Below are 17,879 nucleotides of genomic sequence, written 5' to 3'. Positions count from 1 at the left end.
TGGATGCTGGTCTCTCTGAGATGCAGTGTATTAGGAAACATAAAAGCTGTAAGACAGTAATTGTTGGGAAAGCAAAGGAAGGTTCCACCCTTGGGGAAAAGCTGTTATGTGAAACCACAGAACATCAGCGCAGGAGATTGATTCAAGAGTTGATACAGTATCCAGACCTCTGCCATTGCTCTTGGATGTAAATTATTTTGCCAAAACAGGAGAATAAGAATTATTTTCATGAGGCAAACCTGAAAGGGCAGCTCCAGTCCTTTGTGTGCTTTCACTGTGGCAAAGTTGGAATAAAGGAATGTTGATCCAGCAGATCATTCTACTATCTACTACAAACTTCCATGCAGGGGGGCTCTGCAGAGGGATCGGGACTGGCTGGGTCCATGGGCTGGGGCCAGTTGTGTGAGGCTCCACAGGGCCAAGTGCTTGGTCCTGCTCCTGGCTCACAACAAGCTCCAGGCTGGGGCAGAGGAGCTGGAAGGCTGCCAGGTGGCAAAGGATGTGGCCATGCTGGAGTCACCATCCCTGCAGGGATTTGAAAGCCATCCTCATGGACATGGTTTAGTGGTGGGCTCAGCAGTGCTGGGTTAATGCCTTGACTCAACACATCTGGGAAGTGTTTTCCAACCAAAACAATTCTACAGTTCTGTGATCTAAACTGACAGGTTGTCACAGCTTTAATTAAGGAATCTGGTCATCATGATGAAGGATTAGTGTCTAGTGCAAAAAGCATTCTACCTTTCCTCCCACTGAACCTCATAAATATACAACTGATAGTAAGTATATCTCTTTGGCACTGGTAAATGTTCTGCTGTGTGCATATAGTAGAATAACAAGCTCGATTTATTTATAAAAAATGCAGATATTTCAGAGCTCTGCTGGAATTATGGAAGAAGCACTGCTGAATACAGAATTTGGAGGTGGAAAGGATCACTTTGCAGCTACTATTTCATTTCTCTCTGCACTGTGGCTGTAGAAAACTTATATTCCCCTCAGGCACTCTCAGTAGTTGATTTCCAGGCTATTAAAGTGTCATTTAAAATAACCACTGTATTTTACTGTGTCCTTTGACTGCCTGTCCTATTGTCCTGTTTGTTATTTATTAAGTCCTCACAAATACTTGACCAAACTTTTCCTTTCTGCAACTTGATTTAATTGCTTCTTGTCCTAACTTTCTCCAGCTTAGATTTTACTGTAGATATTCATGAGTCAGGAAATACTACTGTTTTTACTGAGCTGGGACAAGATTTAGGGCAGGACTTGCAGAAAGCTGTTGACCAGCATCCTTTGTGTGTGTCAAAAAAGGGATTTCTATTGCAATGTGCTGCAGCACAGATCTCTCAGTCAGAGAAATCCCCCTCCCTGCAGTCTTACCTCTTAAGAGCTGCATTATCCGTGTTTGACAAGAGGCACTTGTAGCTCTGTTTTGTCTCCAGACCTGCCCGCTGTTCTGGTTTTTTCTGGCTTGGATGAAAAACAGGAATAAACCCAAAATCTAAATTGTAGATGTTGTATAAGATTTTCTAGAGTTCTTGTTGTGACATCAGATGGTTATTTTTAGCACATAATTTGCTTTGAAAAAAAGGCAAAATTAGCTTTTCAAGTGTTTCAGGGGAAATACATTAGTGACTGTATTAGTGATACAGTCCCCACAAACCCTCAGGAGAATACAGGAGTGGCTTTTTGCACAGCTCAAGTGTAGCAATAGCCCCAGAAGCACGTGCCATCATTTAGAATTATTTTTATTGTTTGGAGTTTTCACCTGAAAAAGAACCAAATCAAGTTTCAAACCCAAAGCTACCAATGCAAAGGCAGAGTCAGAGATGCTCCTAAGACCTGAACACAAGTGTCTGCTGTCACATTCTTCTTTACTGACTTAGTTCAAGACCACATTGTTACTTGCTTTCAAGCAGTTCAGAAATAAGTTCTGGACAATCCTGGGTTTGGTTTGCTTTTATTTTTTTTTTCCCTCCATGCTGTCCTAACATATTTGCTGCTCAAATAACATGGAAATGCAATATACACCCAGTTGTCCCTTAGTTGTGGAAATAGTTCAGGATTTCCTTCAAAAGGGTTTGAAAACAGTTCAGTATTGAGTGACTGGAGTCTACATAGTCTATAATATAACTGATCTGAAATATGAATAACTTGTCAGAAACCGCAGAGTAAAGCCAGACCATGCTTTTAGTGGCAAGAAGTAGTGAATTGAGATAAAAGTAAATATTATGATGACTTTTCCTCATGTTTTTTTTTTAAAGAGGCTGCCTTTAATTAAGACATTAAGGAACCAATTTTAGGGAGGGGGGTGAGTTTGATACTGATACATCACTAAATTATGAGGAACTTCTAAATTATGAGGAACTTCTAAAATTGTCTCTCACTTATCGGGTATTTATGAGACTTTTGCTATTTTAAAGACCATGATCCTCTGAAATATGTGTAATGTGTTGTGGTAAGGTCCTTCTACATTATTTTGTATTAGAAACTATCAGTATTGTTATTTGCTATTTTTCACTCTTATGGCACAGAGATCAGATTCAGCTTCTTTTCCAGTGTTGGATATGCTGCTTCCTATTTGTCTCAGTGAGGACCACTTGAGGAGGAAGGAATTAATCAGATGCCAAGGCTAAGTAGAGTAGGCAAGAAAATTGAACATCCTGGGTTTTTCTCATTGCCTCCACTTTGGAATGGAAATAAGGAGAGCTCAAAAGCCTCAGCTTTTCCCGCCTTATGTCTGTACTCTAGGAGAGTTCATGGGGCAGAAGGATATATACTGGACATGCAAAAGCTGATCAATTTTGCCTTTCAAGATGGATTTTGTGGATTTGCTTAATACCCTGCTATTCCCCCCACCAAAGTGGGCACAGCTCTGTGCTCCTGTGTGGGCTGCAAGGCTCAGCATTGTCTTTCCTTCCAAGCTGGCAGTTTTGCCATCATCTCCATTTCCTAGCAGAAAAGACTCAGTACAATTGAAAAAAAAAAAAAAAATCCCCTCAAAAGTGATTTTAACCAACTCTACTCTCCATTTCCCTAGATTTATCCCCCAGAGGATGCAGGCTTTATCATGCCGTGTAGTAAAAGTCCCATGAATTCCCTGTGTTCTCAGAGAGATTAAATAGCTATTATAATAGACTTTTTCCATCTATTAGTCCATGACTTCATGCCAGACAGACATCAGAGATACTGTAAACTGGGAATAGCTTGACATCTGATGTTAATTATTGAAATAGAAGGCATAGTGAGGCAAAAATAACCCCCAAAGATACACAGCTAATTTGCTTTTTATCTTGAAAGTGACACAAATGACATATGAGTAATTTTTTTCTGACCTAAGTTTTAGAAGCATAAGGATCACAAGAACTTTGTCCCGGCTGTGTGAGTTTGGAAACTTCTCTCTGTGTTTGTCACAGCAGCAAATATCTTCATGACGTCTTATCTGAACCAGTACAGGCTGGGAGAGTCAAATTGTCATCCTCTGTCTTTTATGGCTAAGTAATATGCCAGGTGGTGTTAGGAGCAATATTGCTCTCAGAGGACATTTCAGGATAAAGAGCAATGCTGTTCAAGTTAGTCCCTTGCATCAGATGGAGCTCTGGACTGGTATCCAAGGGGTTTATCCCATTTTGTCTTTGGTTTGCTGAATGACCTTGAACATGCTGCTTCTCTTTCCTAAGCCTGTTTCCCCAGCTGTAAAAGATGGATCACTGTGTCTGGATGCATTTGTGAAGTTCTTTGAGCTCTTGTGATGTTTCCTAACAAAAGCATCTGAGTAGAAAATTTTAGCTAACACTAGGTCCCATTAAAGTATGGTGTGAACTCTACAAATACGTAAGAACTCTGTTAGCAGCCATGACAAACAAAGTGGCTCTTTGCAGCCTGATGTCTCCTGGCTTCTTGTGTTATCTTCGGCTTCCTGCAAGCTCAATTCATTTTCCAGGGATCCAGCTGAAGCCCTGGATTGGCAGCTCACATCAGCTTGTCCACAGGCTTCACAAATAGAAAACCAAAGCTGTCTAATTTGGAGGGGATGGGACCAGACCCTGCCCAATCTGTCCTCACAAGCTGCACACAGCATTTGATGCACTCTGCCAGGGCAGAAGTTTCAAACTCCACCAGCTCATTAAAAGTTGGTTACTCCTCTGTGTAAAATCACTAGTTCTTGCGTAGGAGATTTACATGTGTAGCCTCAAATGCATTCTGGATTTCAGATGGTTATTTCAGATGAGCAGTAGATGGACTAAATGAGTAAAATTAAGGAATAGGCAATGGACAAAATTATTAGGCATTTTTAATGTTGTGGTGGTTGTAATTGGAAGTTGCACAATTTTATGTGGAATTGTACTGTGGATTAGAGAAAATACAGCTTGGAAAGATCATAACCTTTTTGCCTTTCCTTGCTAATTTTAGATTTGATCTACAAAATAGAACTTGCTGGAGGACTGGGAGCCATCCTTCTTCTGCTTATTTTGCTCGTGACCATCTATAAGTGCTACAACATAGAGTTAATGCTGTTCTACAGACAGAACTTTGGAGGAGATGAAGCAGCTGATGGTAAGCAGTTGCACAGGAAACTCAATATATGCAATGGAAGTATTTCAGAGACCCAAAGTGGTGAGGTAGAAATTAATCCTAAAAGATACCTGCTGCTAGTTTAAACTACTAAGCACCCAACAGTGTAAAGCCCTAAGACTTTCTCCCAAAGCCCCCTGAGATCGATGAGTCTTTCCACAGAAATGTCACTGCTCTGCCATGAGCAAAAGGGAGCCAGGAGAATTGTTCATGAGTCTGCTACAGAGGCTCACGTGTCATTTGTGAACTCTTCATCTTCATGTGCCAGATGCCAGGGGTCATCCTTGTGGGTCCCTTCCAGCTCAGAATACTTTGTGATTCTTTGTGATAAATAGCAGGAATAGAGAACAGGAAAGTTGCTTTTTCTCAATCCTCATGTATGACTGGGAAAAAACTAAAATTATGATTTTTCCGTACTCTACGATACTGCACAATATTTACACTGGTACTTAGGATAAAGAGAAGGGTGAGATTATGTGGTTTGAGAAGTACTTTACCTGGTTAAAACACCTTGGGATTATACCAACATAATATCCCTGCTTCACACCAACCAAAAGTGGTAACTTCCTTCAGCCTGCTTCAGTTTTTTTGTCCTGTGTTTTCAGCATGAAACTGCTGCATTTTTACTCATACAACTTCCTTGGTTCAATCACTTTTTAATTTATGAAACCATATTATTTTCTGGTTGTTTAGAGGAAGCCCTATGAGTACATAGGAGATTTTGTCTGGCTATACATTTTGAAAACAACCTCGTATTTTCCCAGTGCATAATTGTAGACCTTTATGCTTTATGTCTTGTTCTGATCCTGCAGGATGAAAGATGGAGGCAGAATGTTACAGAAGTCAAAGCATATATGGGGATGTTTGTTTCTTCTCATGCAGGGGGAGCCTACAGAGCTCCTGTGAGCACTCAGCTGTATGAATGCAATCACAGGGTCATTTTCCACTTGTATGTGTATTTCTTTAAAAAAGAAGATTTGGAACTCAACAGATCTGCTTTATTCCTATTTCTAAAAATACCCCACATAAGCAATGCTGGACACACTCACTTCCTGTGTTGTGTGTAGCATTTGCTTTTAGAGAAAATGACACTGAGGATTAAAGGATCCATTAGGAAATGGCTCCAAACAGTGCTGCTCCCAGAGCCAGCAGTGGGTGAGTGTGGGCAGTTCCTTCTTCTCTGCCCTGGTGCTGGAAGCTCGTGGGGAGCCAGCAGAGGCTGCACCACCACTGCCCGAGCTGGCAGCAGCCCGAGGGAGCTGCCTCTGTCAGCATCCTGCGGGCTGGCACTGTGGGCTGAGGTGCCTGGGCAGGGCAGCCGTGCCCCTGCAGGGGCGGGGGGCTCAGGGACCCTGGTGCTCTGCAGCTCCCACACCTGTGCAGGGATGCTGCCTCCAGGATCGCTGGCATCTCTTAAAAGGTTTTGGCAGGCTTCCTTATGGACAGGGTGGCGGGTTTTGGATAGGCCTCCGAAGCTGGCTGGCCTGTTGACTTCAGAGAAATGTCAGCAAGCCAGGTGGACATCTTCCATCGACCCCTACAGCCATGGTGACACCAGGCAAATTGCCTTTTACAGATATGTAATTATTCACATGCTTTGACTACAGCTCTGACCCTCATGGGTCTGGCTTTGTGTCAGGAATTATAAGTAACCATCAGTTCAAGGTCATAAAGAGATATATTTTATTGTGATTAGGTATTTGTTCTTTTTATCAGAATATAAGGAGGAATATAATTGAGGAATTTTAACTGCTTTAATTATCTTTCATGTGCACTATTCTTTACAGATAATTGGTACTCAGAAACCCTCCATTCATGCAGTTTTCTTCTCACAACATTAACTATTTGATTTTTCATTTTCTGTAAATAATGGCAGCTGGGCTCTTCCCTTGAGGCTGAATTGCTGAAGGTTGACTTTTTCAATATACTGTTTTCCATTACTGCAGAGGAACACAAAGAGAAATGTCACTAAGACAGTCTGATCCCAGCATGGGTCCCCAGCTCTGTGGTGGCACCACTTCTGTTCCTGGCACACTCATGAGCTCTTAGCTCCATATTTCAGAAGCAGAGCTGGAGACAAGCCCCAGTGCTGGGCAGGAGGAGGAGGAGGAATGTTGCCCTTTATGGGAGTTATTTGTCTCTCTTATAATGTGATCCCCAAGTATTTAAAATCTTCTGGATCAAGTGGATTGTGTTCCAAAATTATAATATTGATTTTTAAAACTATGGGATTTTCTGGGAAAAAAAAAAAAAAAAAAAAAAAAAAGCTTTGAACTGTTTGTATTTGGCATTGTTTTCTGAATAGTCAGTATTCATTTGAATTAAGTCATGTCTTTTCTCACAATTACTTACGGAAGGAAATTCTCCTTGTTCAAAACTTTTCCAGGCTGAAAACTTTAACGTACTCCTAGAACTCTTGAGGAATAGAAGTTTAAAGGATTGCATTACAAATATGCAAAGGTTAAAATAAAAGTTTCAACTTTAGTATTTGTATGAAAATTTTGCCTATGATGTTTTCAGCTGTGGCACATGTATGACCACATGGAGCAGAGTTACTGCTCAGCATGCAGAAGAAAACTAAAAGGATCCATGAGATTTCTGCCTGGAAGCCAGATTATGTGTTCCTGTGAAAAGTCCCCATTTTGTTGGGAAATGCTTGGTGGTTTCAAAGAAAAATATAATTTCCCAGTACTCTCCTGTGTTCCTTAAGAGTGTTCTTGCAAACAGCAGGCTGAACATGATTTGTTTTCTTACAGACAGCAAAGAATATGATGCTTATCTTTCATACACCAAAGTGGATCCTGATGCATTAGATCGTGATAATAACGAAGAGGAGCAGTTTGCACTTGAAATTCTGCCAGATGTTCTAGAAAAGCACTATGGATATAAGCTCTTCATTCCAGATAGGGACCTGATCCCTAGTGGAAGTAAGTATTTCTGACATTTTAGTTTAACTTCTGTCTGATGTGTCACAAAGGCCTGGACTGTATGATAAGGACCAGATATGGAAAACCTTGAGAAGTGGTTGCAAAGATTGGAAAAGCTTCCTCAGCACTGCAAATTTGAGTTCTCTGTTAGAGCTTGTTCCTGCACTGCTGAAATCAGAGGGAATTTCCATTGAAATCAATTTGCCATTGATTTCAGTGGGAGCAGGAGCTGGACCTTCCTACAGGGAAGGCTGCAGCACTGCAAGCAATACCAAGTCCAAAATGCCTACATCAAACACAGGTAACTAAGCAGGAAACTTTCCAAAAGGATTTTATCATCTCTGTTACATGATTGAAAATGGGATTATTATTATTTTCAGTGATTAGTTGTTTTCTCTGCAGCAGCTTTACAAGTAAAAGTCATCTTTTCTATTGTCTTTTGGGTTTTTCCTTAACTTGGAAGTCTAATAAGATTCAGCAGCACCTTTGGATGTCTCTACCTAAGGTCAATGCTTTCCTAGTGGTAGTTATGGCATTTCTTCTACCAGACTAATTTTTGAGCAAGTCAAAAAGACCACAAATCATATCCATTGTGTTGATAAATTCTGAATGCATAGTATGTTTGCTTTAATATCACATTTATTTGAAGTGCTACCCTTGTGAAAAATCAGCTTTTTTATTTTTACAAATTCCATCTCCAAATCACTTCCATTAAAACAATAGAAGAGAACATGAACTTCTCTCTTTATGTGCTGCTGTGTAGGAAATATGAACAAGAGAAGAAAGCAGTGGCTGTAGTGGAGCAGATGTCTCCAAACATGGAATAGCTCGAGCAGAGCTGCATTACAACCTGCCTGCCAAAAGACTTGGAACTGCTGCCTCACTGTGCCAAGTGCCAGTGCCTGACCCAGGAGTCAGAGCCTGTTTCTTCTCTGACCTTTGAGAGCACTGGAAACAGAGCTCTGAACCCTTTAGCACTGGGAAAGAGGAGTCAGAGCCTCACCAGAGATCATGAAAGGCCTTGCAGGGGCTTGAATTTATCACAAGCATTTTCAGCTCTTAGTTTAGAGCTGATTCGCTTTTTCTTTTTGCCTCTGCAAGGTGCAAGTTTTTCTCCCATAGTGAGAAATTACAGAAAGGGGACTTGGCTCATAGCTTTCTTATTTCTTACAGTACAAGCAAATTATATAAAATGTTTAGATATTATTAAGAGAAAATACATCTTTCTGCAATAAAAACCACAGAATTGTTGTAACTAGTTGTTTTATAGCCAACGATATAGCAAAGTACACATAGCAATTCTGCAAGTGAACTAAGAAGTTTAAAGTTAACTCTTAAATAATAATATGCTGAAGCACAGATTCGTCTGAAATAAGATTCTTTTTTCCAATTGTTGTTCCAGCCAGCATGGTATTTTATTTTTGTCTATTTTTGTCAGCAAGGCACTCAGCAAATACTTGCCATCACTTTGGGTATTCATTAAACCTCTCCTGAAAATGTAGGGTACCTGAAAATGTCAGTTCTCATTTATGAACATTCACAGATTTAATCCTTCTTCTCTCCTCTCAAACTCACTTCTTCAGTGTTATGAAAAGGCCTGATTCTAACACATGGAGCTTCAAGAACGCCTAATCAGACATAATGACAAGGCAGAATAAATTGTGGAGCTGAAATGAGTGTGATTTGCATGCTTTAGCTCTGAAAAAGATATGGGGGAAAGCACTTTATTTCAAGAGGGGCTAGAGGGAGGGTGAGGGGATGGGGAAGGAGGGAAGACTCAGCCTCCTGCATTTGTGAGTTCTCCGTGTGCCCTGGAGCAGGGGAACGTGCCTGTGTTCTGCCTAATACTCCCCACTCTCGCAAGGACTTGCAGTGCTTACTGAAGGCAGTGTGATGTGGAATGGGCCTGCTAGAAACTTCAGAGGAAAACATAGCATGGTTTAGAGTGGCTGTCTCAAAAAGTGGCAGATGTGACAAAATATAAAACTCTCCAGGGCAGATTTCTGTAGAAAAATGGAGGGTTGATCACAGCTATCGTTTTATTTTAGAAAATATCTCTTCTCACATGTTTCACTTCCTCATCTTTCAGGGTAAATTACTTTCATCAATGTAATCGTTTCCCACTCTCTGCTCTGATGTGTGTCCTTCTGTATCCTGTGTACCTTGGCGTGTGTCACCCCAGCAGTGCGGCCAGGAGCTGCGTACGGCTGGTGCTTCCTGCAATCCCTGCAGTTGTGAGGAGCTGCCACGGGAGGGTGTGCACCATTCGCTTCCTTCCTGGCATACAGCAGCTCCTACAGCTGCTCCCTGCATTTGAGAGCAAGCAAAAAATAGATTTGTCAAATACTATTTCATTAATTTTCTTGCGTAGTTCTGCAAACAACCTAAAAAGCTGACTTGGGGAAAATTCAGGGACAAGTTTGATTGTGTTTTTGTCCAGCTGGCTCATTGCTAACCTCTGGGGGAAAGCTGTGAATGGCTCTGCATGTCCCTGTGCAGCCTGGGGAGAGATTACAGCCAGATGTGCTGTGCCTGGGACGTGTCCAAGCTCTGCTTTCAGCTCTGTGTCTGATTCAGGGATATCCATGGAGCAACTGCTGCTGTCCCCAGGAGGACAGAGGTGCTGGCTGTGGGGACTGAGACCACCTCTTCACCACGGGGAAGCAAGTCCCAGGGTTCAGGTCAGATGGGGCAGAGTCATGTTTTGCAGTAGGTGTTGGTTCTGAGCCCTGCTGGGATACAAATTTTATCCCAGTAGAGCGTTCTGTCCCAGTGGGAGGGAGAAGCACCATGAAGGATGCCAATGGCCTCAGCAATGCCCATTGTCACACAGTGGCCAGCAGGGACCTTTGTGATCACTCTTGGTGCTGCCTGAGAGCAGCGTGGATGGATCCAACTCCCTGAGCTGGCAAGATGGAACAGAATCCCACACAGCTGTGGGAGGCAAGAGTGGTGACCCAGCAGGGAGACATGGCAATGGAGACCGAGCTTGTAACCCAGGAGATGACTTGCATGTTATAGCAAGTACTGTAGCAGCTATTCTGTCTTAAAGAATGCTCTTTGGTCTTAGCAGAATGAGTGTTCTTCATTCTGTTGAAGCTGACAGCACACACACCTCCCTGCCAGGTAACTTTGGTGTAATTGGACACATTACCCTGCATAAGGAGACTGGGATCCCTGAGATGCACTTGCACTTCTTACTGAATTCCTGAGCAGTTCTCATTATTTTCACCCTATTCATTTTCAGGACTCTTTTAACAAACCCTTTCCCACAACAAACATTCTAGTTCTGTGAGATTTTTCAATTCAGGGTTAGGAGACCTGAGGAGATTGAGTAGTTGGTGCGGGGTTAACAGGACGAGTTGTGTTTTCACCTAAGCCATTTTTTTGTCTTGCCAAGGATGATGTCTGCAGTGAAAAATATCTGTTTGCACTTTACTCTTCTAAAATCAGGACTACATCAGAGGAAGGTACTTTTCTCCATGGTTTCTGAAAATTATTTTAAAACCTGAAAGTCAAGAGGTAAAAATTGTCAAGTTGGACTTTTAATACTAGCAATACATATCTATTAGAGCATCACCTAGTTGCTCTCTAAGAATGTGTGCATTTGGTCTTGACAGAATTGAGAAAACACCAACAATTCATTCCAGCTCAGCCCAGGGTATGAAGATTAGGCAGTGAAAAGAACAATGGTGATGGAATAAAAATACTTGTTTACCTGAAAAATGAGAAGTTCTCAGCACAAGGAGCAAATGTCTACGTCATGTGATAAAAGCACACAACAGTGAATATTGTAGTTCTGGCACTTTCTAGTTTTGTCTGCCTATCTGTGTGGTTTTTGCCTGGGGAATTCCAGCTTCCTGGGCTCCTACATGAAGAAAACCCGTCTGGACCATGTGTCTGGAGTTCCCAAGGTACCTTAGTTAAATAGGATACCATTCCTTTGGTATTCAGCTCCACAAACTCCTTTCAGGAGTCCCTGGTTGTCTGCCCTGTGTGAATCTTACTTTTAATGTCAGGCATGGGTGAGGATAGCAGGGATACACATGGATGACAGCTGAAAGAGGAATAAATATGGACAAAAGGCAGAAGGGCTGCCTGTCCTATAGTGCACTAATCTGCATTATTTGTTTCTTTATGTTAAACTCATCAGCTGTCCCTCAGCTCATCCTGGGATTGGGCTCCGTCCAGGAAGGGGCCATTACTCTGCTTTGTGTTTCAGCTGATCTGGTCCAAGCTAAGAGAAGCAATACACATTTAATAAATAGGAAAAGCAAGACACAAAATCATTGGTATTATAATAAAGTAATCAGACTCAGGGTTTGGGAACTATTCAGCTAGGAAACCAGGACTGAATTACTCTTTTATAAATAACTTTCTCAAGTGATGGTCACACTGCCAAACACAGAAAGGCTGGTTATTTTCAGAGTGCCAGGAACCAACCAGCATGGGTTTGATGGTAGATACTCTTTGGTTCTCGTAGTGCTGCAAACCATGTTTCCCAAAAATATCCATAGGATTTTATGTGATTTCTAGTGGTTTTTTTTCCTTCTCCCTCAACTCCTGCAAATCATCTAAATCTGGTTAGTCAGTCATTTCTTTGTGTAAGCAACTCTGTGCTCATAGTGTTCATTAATTTCCTTGCTTCTAGTCTGCTTGCATTTTAGGTTTCCCTCTAGCCTGTGGTTAGTGTAGCTCATTAAGGATTCCATAGGCAGTTACACATGATTTAATTGCAAACGGGATTCATTTCTTGAAATTCTCTCCTTCAGTGCTCCAAACTCCAGTTCAGCATTGTTACATGTAGACAGTGTTTGGTGAGCACATACTTGCTGTCAAGACAAATTTGCTTGCCATTTGTTGGCAAGACTAAAACAATGTTTGGGTTTGGGTACAACACATCTTGCTGTCCATTCTTCCTTGGGCATTGCATTGAACATGATGCAAGTCAGTTACTGATAGAGCCACTCACAATGTTTTTTTTTGTTTTGGCTTTTTTTACCTATGAGAATTGCTAACATTTTGGGAAGAGCTTTGTACCATAGTGCAAAATATGTTTCCAGGAGGGGGAAAACGGTCAAAATTTAAAATGTGTTTTTTCAGTAGAAACAAGTGGGTTCGATCTAACATTGACATCTTAGTTTCACATTCTAATTTATGATAAAATACAATCCCTGGGACTAAAAGGTGAATAATTCCATACTGACTTTGCCAAGACAATGTTTTTTTCTCCCCTTACAATGAAATATCATTGAAGTTGACACCTCCTGCAGCAAAAGCAAAGTTACAGTGAAAATATATTTATCTGATGGAACTATGTTGTTCTGGAGCTTTACAGTTGATACTAGTTGGTGACATTATTCCTGAAGTCCCTATTCAGTTTTTTTCTTGCAGATGAAACAGAGCCATTGCCTGACAATAATTTCTTAGCTCACTGGAAAGGTGAAAGCAGCCCTTTCTTCCTCTCACATTGCAATATAGATTCCTTGGATTTGTAACCTTCTAATGGAGTTAACACTTGAGACAGACAACTGAACCTGTGAGATTTTGGGAAGTCTCCAATTCTAAAATAAAAGGAGAGCAGATGATTTAGCAACTCAGAGATTTATGCGGTCAGATTGGTACCACTGGGAAAAATAAAGCTGGAAATTCCAGGGACAGGAATCTGTCTCCCCATGCTTTTCTTCACAGAAATGTTCAAGTGGTGCAAATTTGACGTACTGTGGAGTGCACCCAGTGGAGCCACAGGCTCCAGGAAAATTGCCACCTGCCTTCAGTAGTAGTCCCAAGCTGGAGTTAGTGGAGTACTAAGTACTTCTGGACCACATGGCTGGAAGTTTGGGGTTCCAGTTTCTCGTAGCTCAGTGTACTTTACCCTCAGTGCATTAACAAGTCCCCTGTTCATTGGCCATGTCCACCAGTGACCAGCTCCAAACGTGGAATTTGAGGGATTGCCTCAAGACCATTTGTGAAGGTGTTCATTACCCAGCTGAGGACAGAGCTCTAACGTATAGCAATACCCAGTAGGGAAGGTGGGCATCCAAAAGAGACATGAGAAGCACAGAGGAGAGAAATTTTCACCCAAGAAAATAGGGAATTTCTCCCATCTTCTTTCCACCCTGTTTGCCCAATGCAAAGGCTGACAACTCTTTGATTGCGATGGGGTGGATTATTGCTGGGGTGTCAGTACTGAAATGATTGGTGCTGGATATTTGAAGAGATGAAAGTGAAGAGATTTTTTTGTTTTGTTGGTTTGTGTTTTTTCTCAGTTGGATGCATTTGGATATGCATGGCCATACTCAGCACTACTCTGGACATATGGTACTGCCCAGTATTGTGTCCTGCAGGGAATTGTCTTGTGCATAGCAGTGTTCTGAGTGTTTGGAGGAGGGATGAATATGTCTCAGGAAAGACGCATGATAGTTTGTTGTTTTACTGTATCTTGCAGATTCAACCTCTAATGATGAAGCTTCCCACCTAAATTCTTTCTTTTTGGGAGCAGAAAGAAAGGAAGAAAATGAAGAGTCTGAGCTGTTGATACATTGGGATAATATCTTTCCATTGTATTGAACATTTCTACCTTTCCTTAAGTTTTGTTTCACCAGTTCTGCTTATCATTTTCTCATTGTTGCTGATTCTCTCCCCGCTCCACTGCCTCTCCCATGGATTTTAATGTTGAATTTTTTTCATTAATGAGTAACTATTTTACACAGAACAATGGGGGGGGGGGGGGGTTTCCTCATAAAGTATTTCAAGAAACAAAAAACAAAAACAACTGTAAATGCTGCATGATTAAAAAGTCATAAACCATTAACTAAAAGTCAGGATTGTTGCATAGACATTTGTAATGTATGTGTATGTCTTAAATTTTCGTGTGTCTGTGGGATGTTTGCAATTGCCTCTTTTTTCCATTTGTGAAAGAAATTCTTCTTGCTGCTAAGTGGTGAAATAAAACATTGGTAAAGGCAGATTTGATGCTAACTATGCCTTCAGTCTCATGAAAATAAGCTATTTTAGAATGTTCCTGTTGGCCTATTTTGTAGCAATTTACTTTACTGGAAGTGGTGGTAATGAATAAGCATGCTGTGGTATGGTGCCTGGGCTATAAAATGAGTCTTGCAGTACCAGATGTTGATTAATGATGTTATTTGTAATTATTGTTCTTCTAGAGGGCAGATGTGTAAGAGAGGTCCTGCCCTGTGCTGAGTAAAGATCTGTTCTGTGCAGCTCTTGTGTCCAAGTCTTCATTTCTAACACGTGCTTCTCCTCTGTGGTCAGGCGGCACATTCCCAGTAGCATGGTCAAGAGGTTCATGTAGTTTGAAAACACAAAGATATCCTGTCTCAAAGCTTGCAGTTGTAATGCTGTGCAACCAATGGACATTTTCTGCCCTTAGTGGTTTTGTTCAAGGGATTTAATTTTTCTGGTTTTGACCTAAAACCCATTGAAGTTTGTGGAATGAAGTCTGTTCATTTGAATGGGTTTTGGATCAGGTCTGTAAGTAGATCTCTTTCCCATCCTGTTCCATGTCAGACCAGTGTATTTGGCTTCTCTTCCCTGCCATCCCTGGGATAAGTGAAACTCAGGGATCAAAGTCCAACTTCACAAATATTTTGAAGTTCAGTAAACTGGCATCATGGAGCTGCTGATGGGGCTGGCATTTCTGCTTACACTGATCAGTTGCAACTACTTGGCATGCATGAATAAAACAATTCTACTATTTTCTTTGTCACTGATGTCTCAACAAATAAATACTTCCAATATGTTTAAATTTTCCATTTGTTCCTGTCACTTGTGAAGTCTCTGTTAATACCTTGGGGTACATAGAAGCACAGGTTTGTGATATCAAAACAGACCACTGAGCCACAAAGAATGTTCTTATGTTTTTGTGGTCAATACCTAAAGAAGAAAAAGCTACCATGATGCTTCTATGCAATAACACAAGTTCTGCATGTGATGAGGGTTCATTTCTTTTTGAGCTTTTGCAAGTTATGGTTCATACAGCCTGCAGCACCCTCATGTCTTTGCATCTGGAACACGGGAACCACTCCACAGAGCCTGCTTCCCTCAGCACAGTGTTAATCATGACCAATGTTAATGTTAGAATTTACACAAACATTGCATTGATTTCAACCTATATTTTGTTCACTAAGTGAAATGTGTGTTTGTATTCACTAATGCACCTACACAGCAAGGGTGTTATGTAAATGTCATCCTGCTGCAATGAACAGGGTGAAATAGCAAAGGATGGAGGGTGTTATTAAGGAGTTTCCTATGTGTACTCCATAAATAGAAATATTTTGTGATACACAATCCTATTTTTGTTGGAGTATATTGAAATGCCCATTGTTTTAAATGGTGTGGATCAGTAAAATGCAGGATTTTGTTATACTTGATTGCAAGCCTGATGTTTTAATACAATAGACTTCTTTATTCTTTACTCTTTCTCTCTTTCTATAATTTGTAGCCTACATTGAAGATCTCACAAGATGTGTTGAGCAAAGCAGAAGACTCATTATCGTGTTAACTCCAGACTATGTTCTCAGGAGAGGATGGAGTATTTTTGAGATGGAAAACAGACTCCATAACATGCTAGTCAGTGGAGAAATCAAAGTTATTTTGATTGAGTGTACTGAATTAAAAGGGAAGGTGAATTATCATGAAGTGGAATCATTAAAGCACACCATCAAACTTCTCTCAGTGGTCAAGTGGAAAGGACCAAAAAGCAGCAAACTGAATTCTAAGTTTTGGAAGCGCCTAGTCTTTGAAATGCCAGGGAAGAAAAAGGAGGTGGTGTCTCGGCATCAGGTCCTGGATTCTGCAGAGCAGGGCCTCTTTGGAGACCTCCAGACTGTGCCCTCTCTTGCCGTCACGGGCACTTCTGCCACGCTGGTGGAGTCGCGGGCGGGTTTGGGCGGTTTCCAGCCGGCAGACTCCGCGCACACGAGGCACTACTGCCGCGGCTACGAGTGCGACGTGTCGGCGGCCACGCTGCCCCTGGCCTCCGTCAGCAACCACCACACGTACTGTAACATCCCCCTGGCACTCCTCAACGGACAGCTACCTCTCAACAACGCCGTCAAGGACCCCCAGGAGTTCCACAGGAACAGCCCCTTGCTACCTTTGTCGGCCAAGGAGCTCAGCTTCACCAGTGATATCTGGTAGAACATCAGGGCTCTTTGGAGATGCTTCATGGACACCATGAAGAGACGCCTGTAAAGAACTTTGCCCTGCCCGCATGGGGTGAGAAAACCTATTCAGAGCAGCAGCACACTTGTTTGCTTTTCTACTTGAACTTTTTTTGTTTACATTTACAAATTATTGACGAAGGGGGCATTCTTTTGTAACTCGGTAATGTCCTTCCTGTCTTTTAATGTACAGTTTTATTGCTTCTTTAAAAAGGAGGGGGGAGAGAAAAATGCATCCCATCACTTCACCGTAGGTTTGCAATCTGGGATGGATAAAAGGTCACTGGGTACGATCTCCAACATCCATCCATATTTAAGTAACAGTATTTGGAATACACAGAATTTGTTGGGTTTTTCATATAGACTACAGTACAGTTTGAAATTCTAATCATGCTACAAAAATTAGTATCTCCTGCACAGACCACAGGGGGTGAATATCTTAGAAAGGAAGGAGAAGGAAACCTTCCTGGTAACATTGTCTTGCAAATACTTCTTAGAAGATGCCCAGCTGAAACAATGCAGATGAAGCTTTATCAATAAAGAGCATAGTAACAGTTACTACAAAATAAATCACCTGCTCCCATCAGCATCTCTTCATTTTATTATTGAGGCATGTTGTATTCCTAGTCAATGGTTAGCAATGTGGTTTTATTAAACAACTTACTAGAATGCTGGAAGATGTTTAGGAGGATTTTAAACAATTTTTCTGTCAACTACAGATTATTTCACAATTTTTTGCAGATTTTTAATGACTTTTTCCGAACAGTTTAAGTATAAATTTAGCTGTCTATTGGCCAATTCATTAATCTGAAATTTCTTAAGATCTAAGATTTGTAGTAAAGTAATTTTGTGTAGGATTTTTTTTCCAAAACCAGTAGTTACAATTTGAAATGAACCTTTTTTTGTGAGAACATCAGCAATAGAAAACTACAGCAATATTCAGAGATTAAGTGCTGAATTATTCAGGTTAACTATGAAGTCTGACTTCCGTTGCAGTGATAATCACCTGAAACAGTTTTCTCTCTTGTTTATCTACCTGCCAAGTTATGTACCTTTTATATATGGCAGAAGCAGGAATATTTCTGCTCTCTGTGTAACTAGTGAAAAGTGATATTTTTAAGCAACTGGCAAGGTCTTGCATTTCACACTTGTGTGAGTGATGCCATCAGTCAAATAGGATCCTGTCATTTAGCAT

General features: G+C 41.2%; 1 protein-coding gene across 1 annotated transcript in view; it reads left to right on the top strand.

Moving 5' to 3' along the window:
- IL1RAPL2 (interleukin 1 receptor accessory protein like 2) overlaps positions 1–16,661 on the top strand; it is a 326,903-nt gene extending 310,242 nt beyond the window's left edge. The window contains exons 8-10 of the mRNA XM_041485262.1: positions 4,408–4,551; positions 7,326–7,496; positions 15,964–16,661. Coding sequence (XP_041341196.1) covers positions 4,408–4,551; positions 7,326–7,496; positions 15,964–16,661 — 1,013 coding nt within the window. The remainder of the gene's footprint in view (positions 1–4,407; positions 4,552–7,325; positions 7,497–15,963) is intronic.
- Positions 16,662–17,879: the final 1,218 nt, after the last annotated feature.

This window comes from Pyrgilauda ruficollis, unplaced genomic scaffold (assembly GCF_017590135.1).
Source record: "Pyrgilauda ruficollis isolate IOZ18807 unplaced genomic scaffold, ASM1759013v1 scaffold7, whole genome shotgun sequence".
NCBI classification, from domain to species: domain Eukaryota; kingdom Metazoa; phylum Chordata; class Aves; order Passeriformes; family Passeridae; genus Pyrgilauda; species Pyrgilauda ruficollis.
This window is presented reverse-complemented; position numbering and strand designations above follow the sequence as displayed.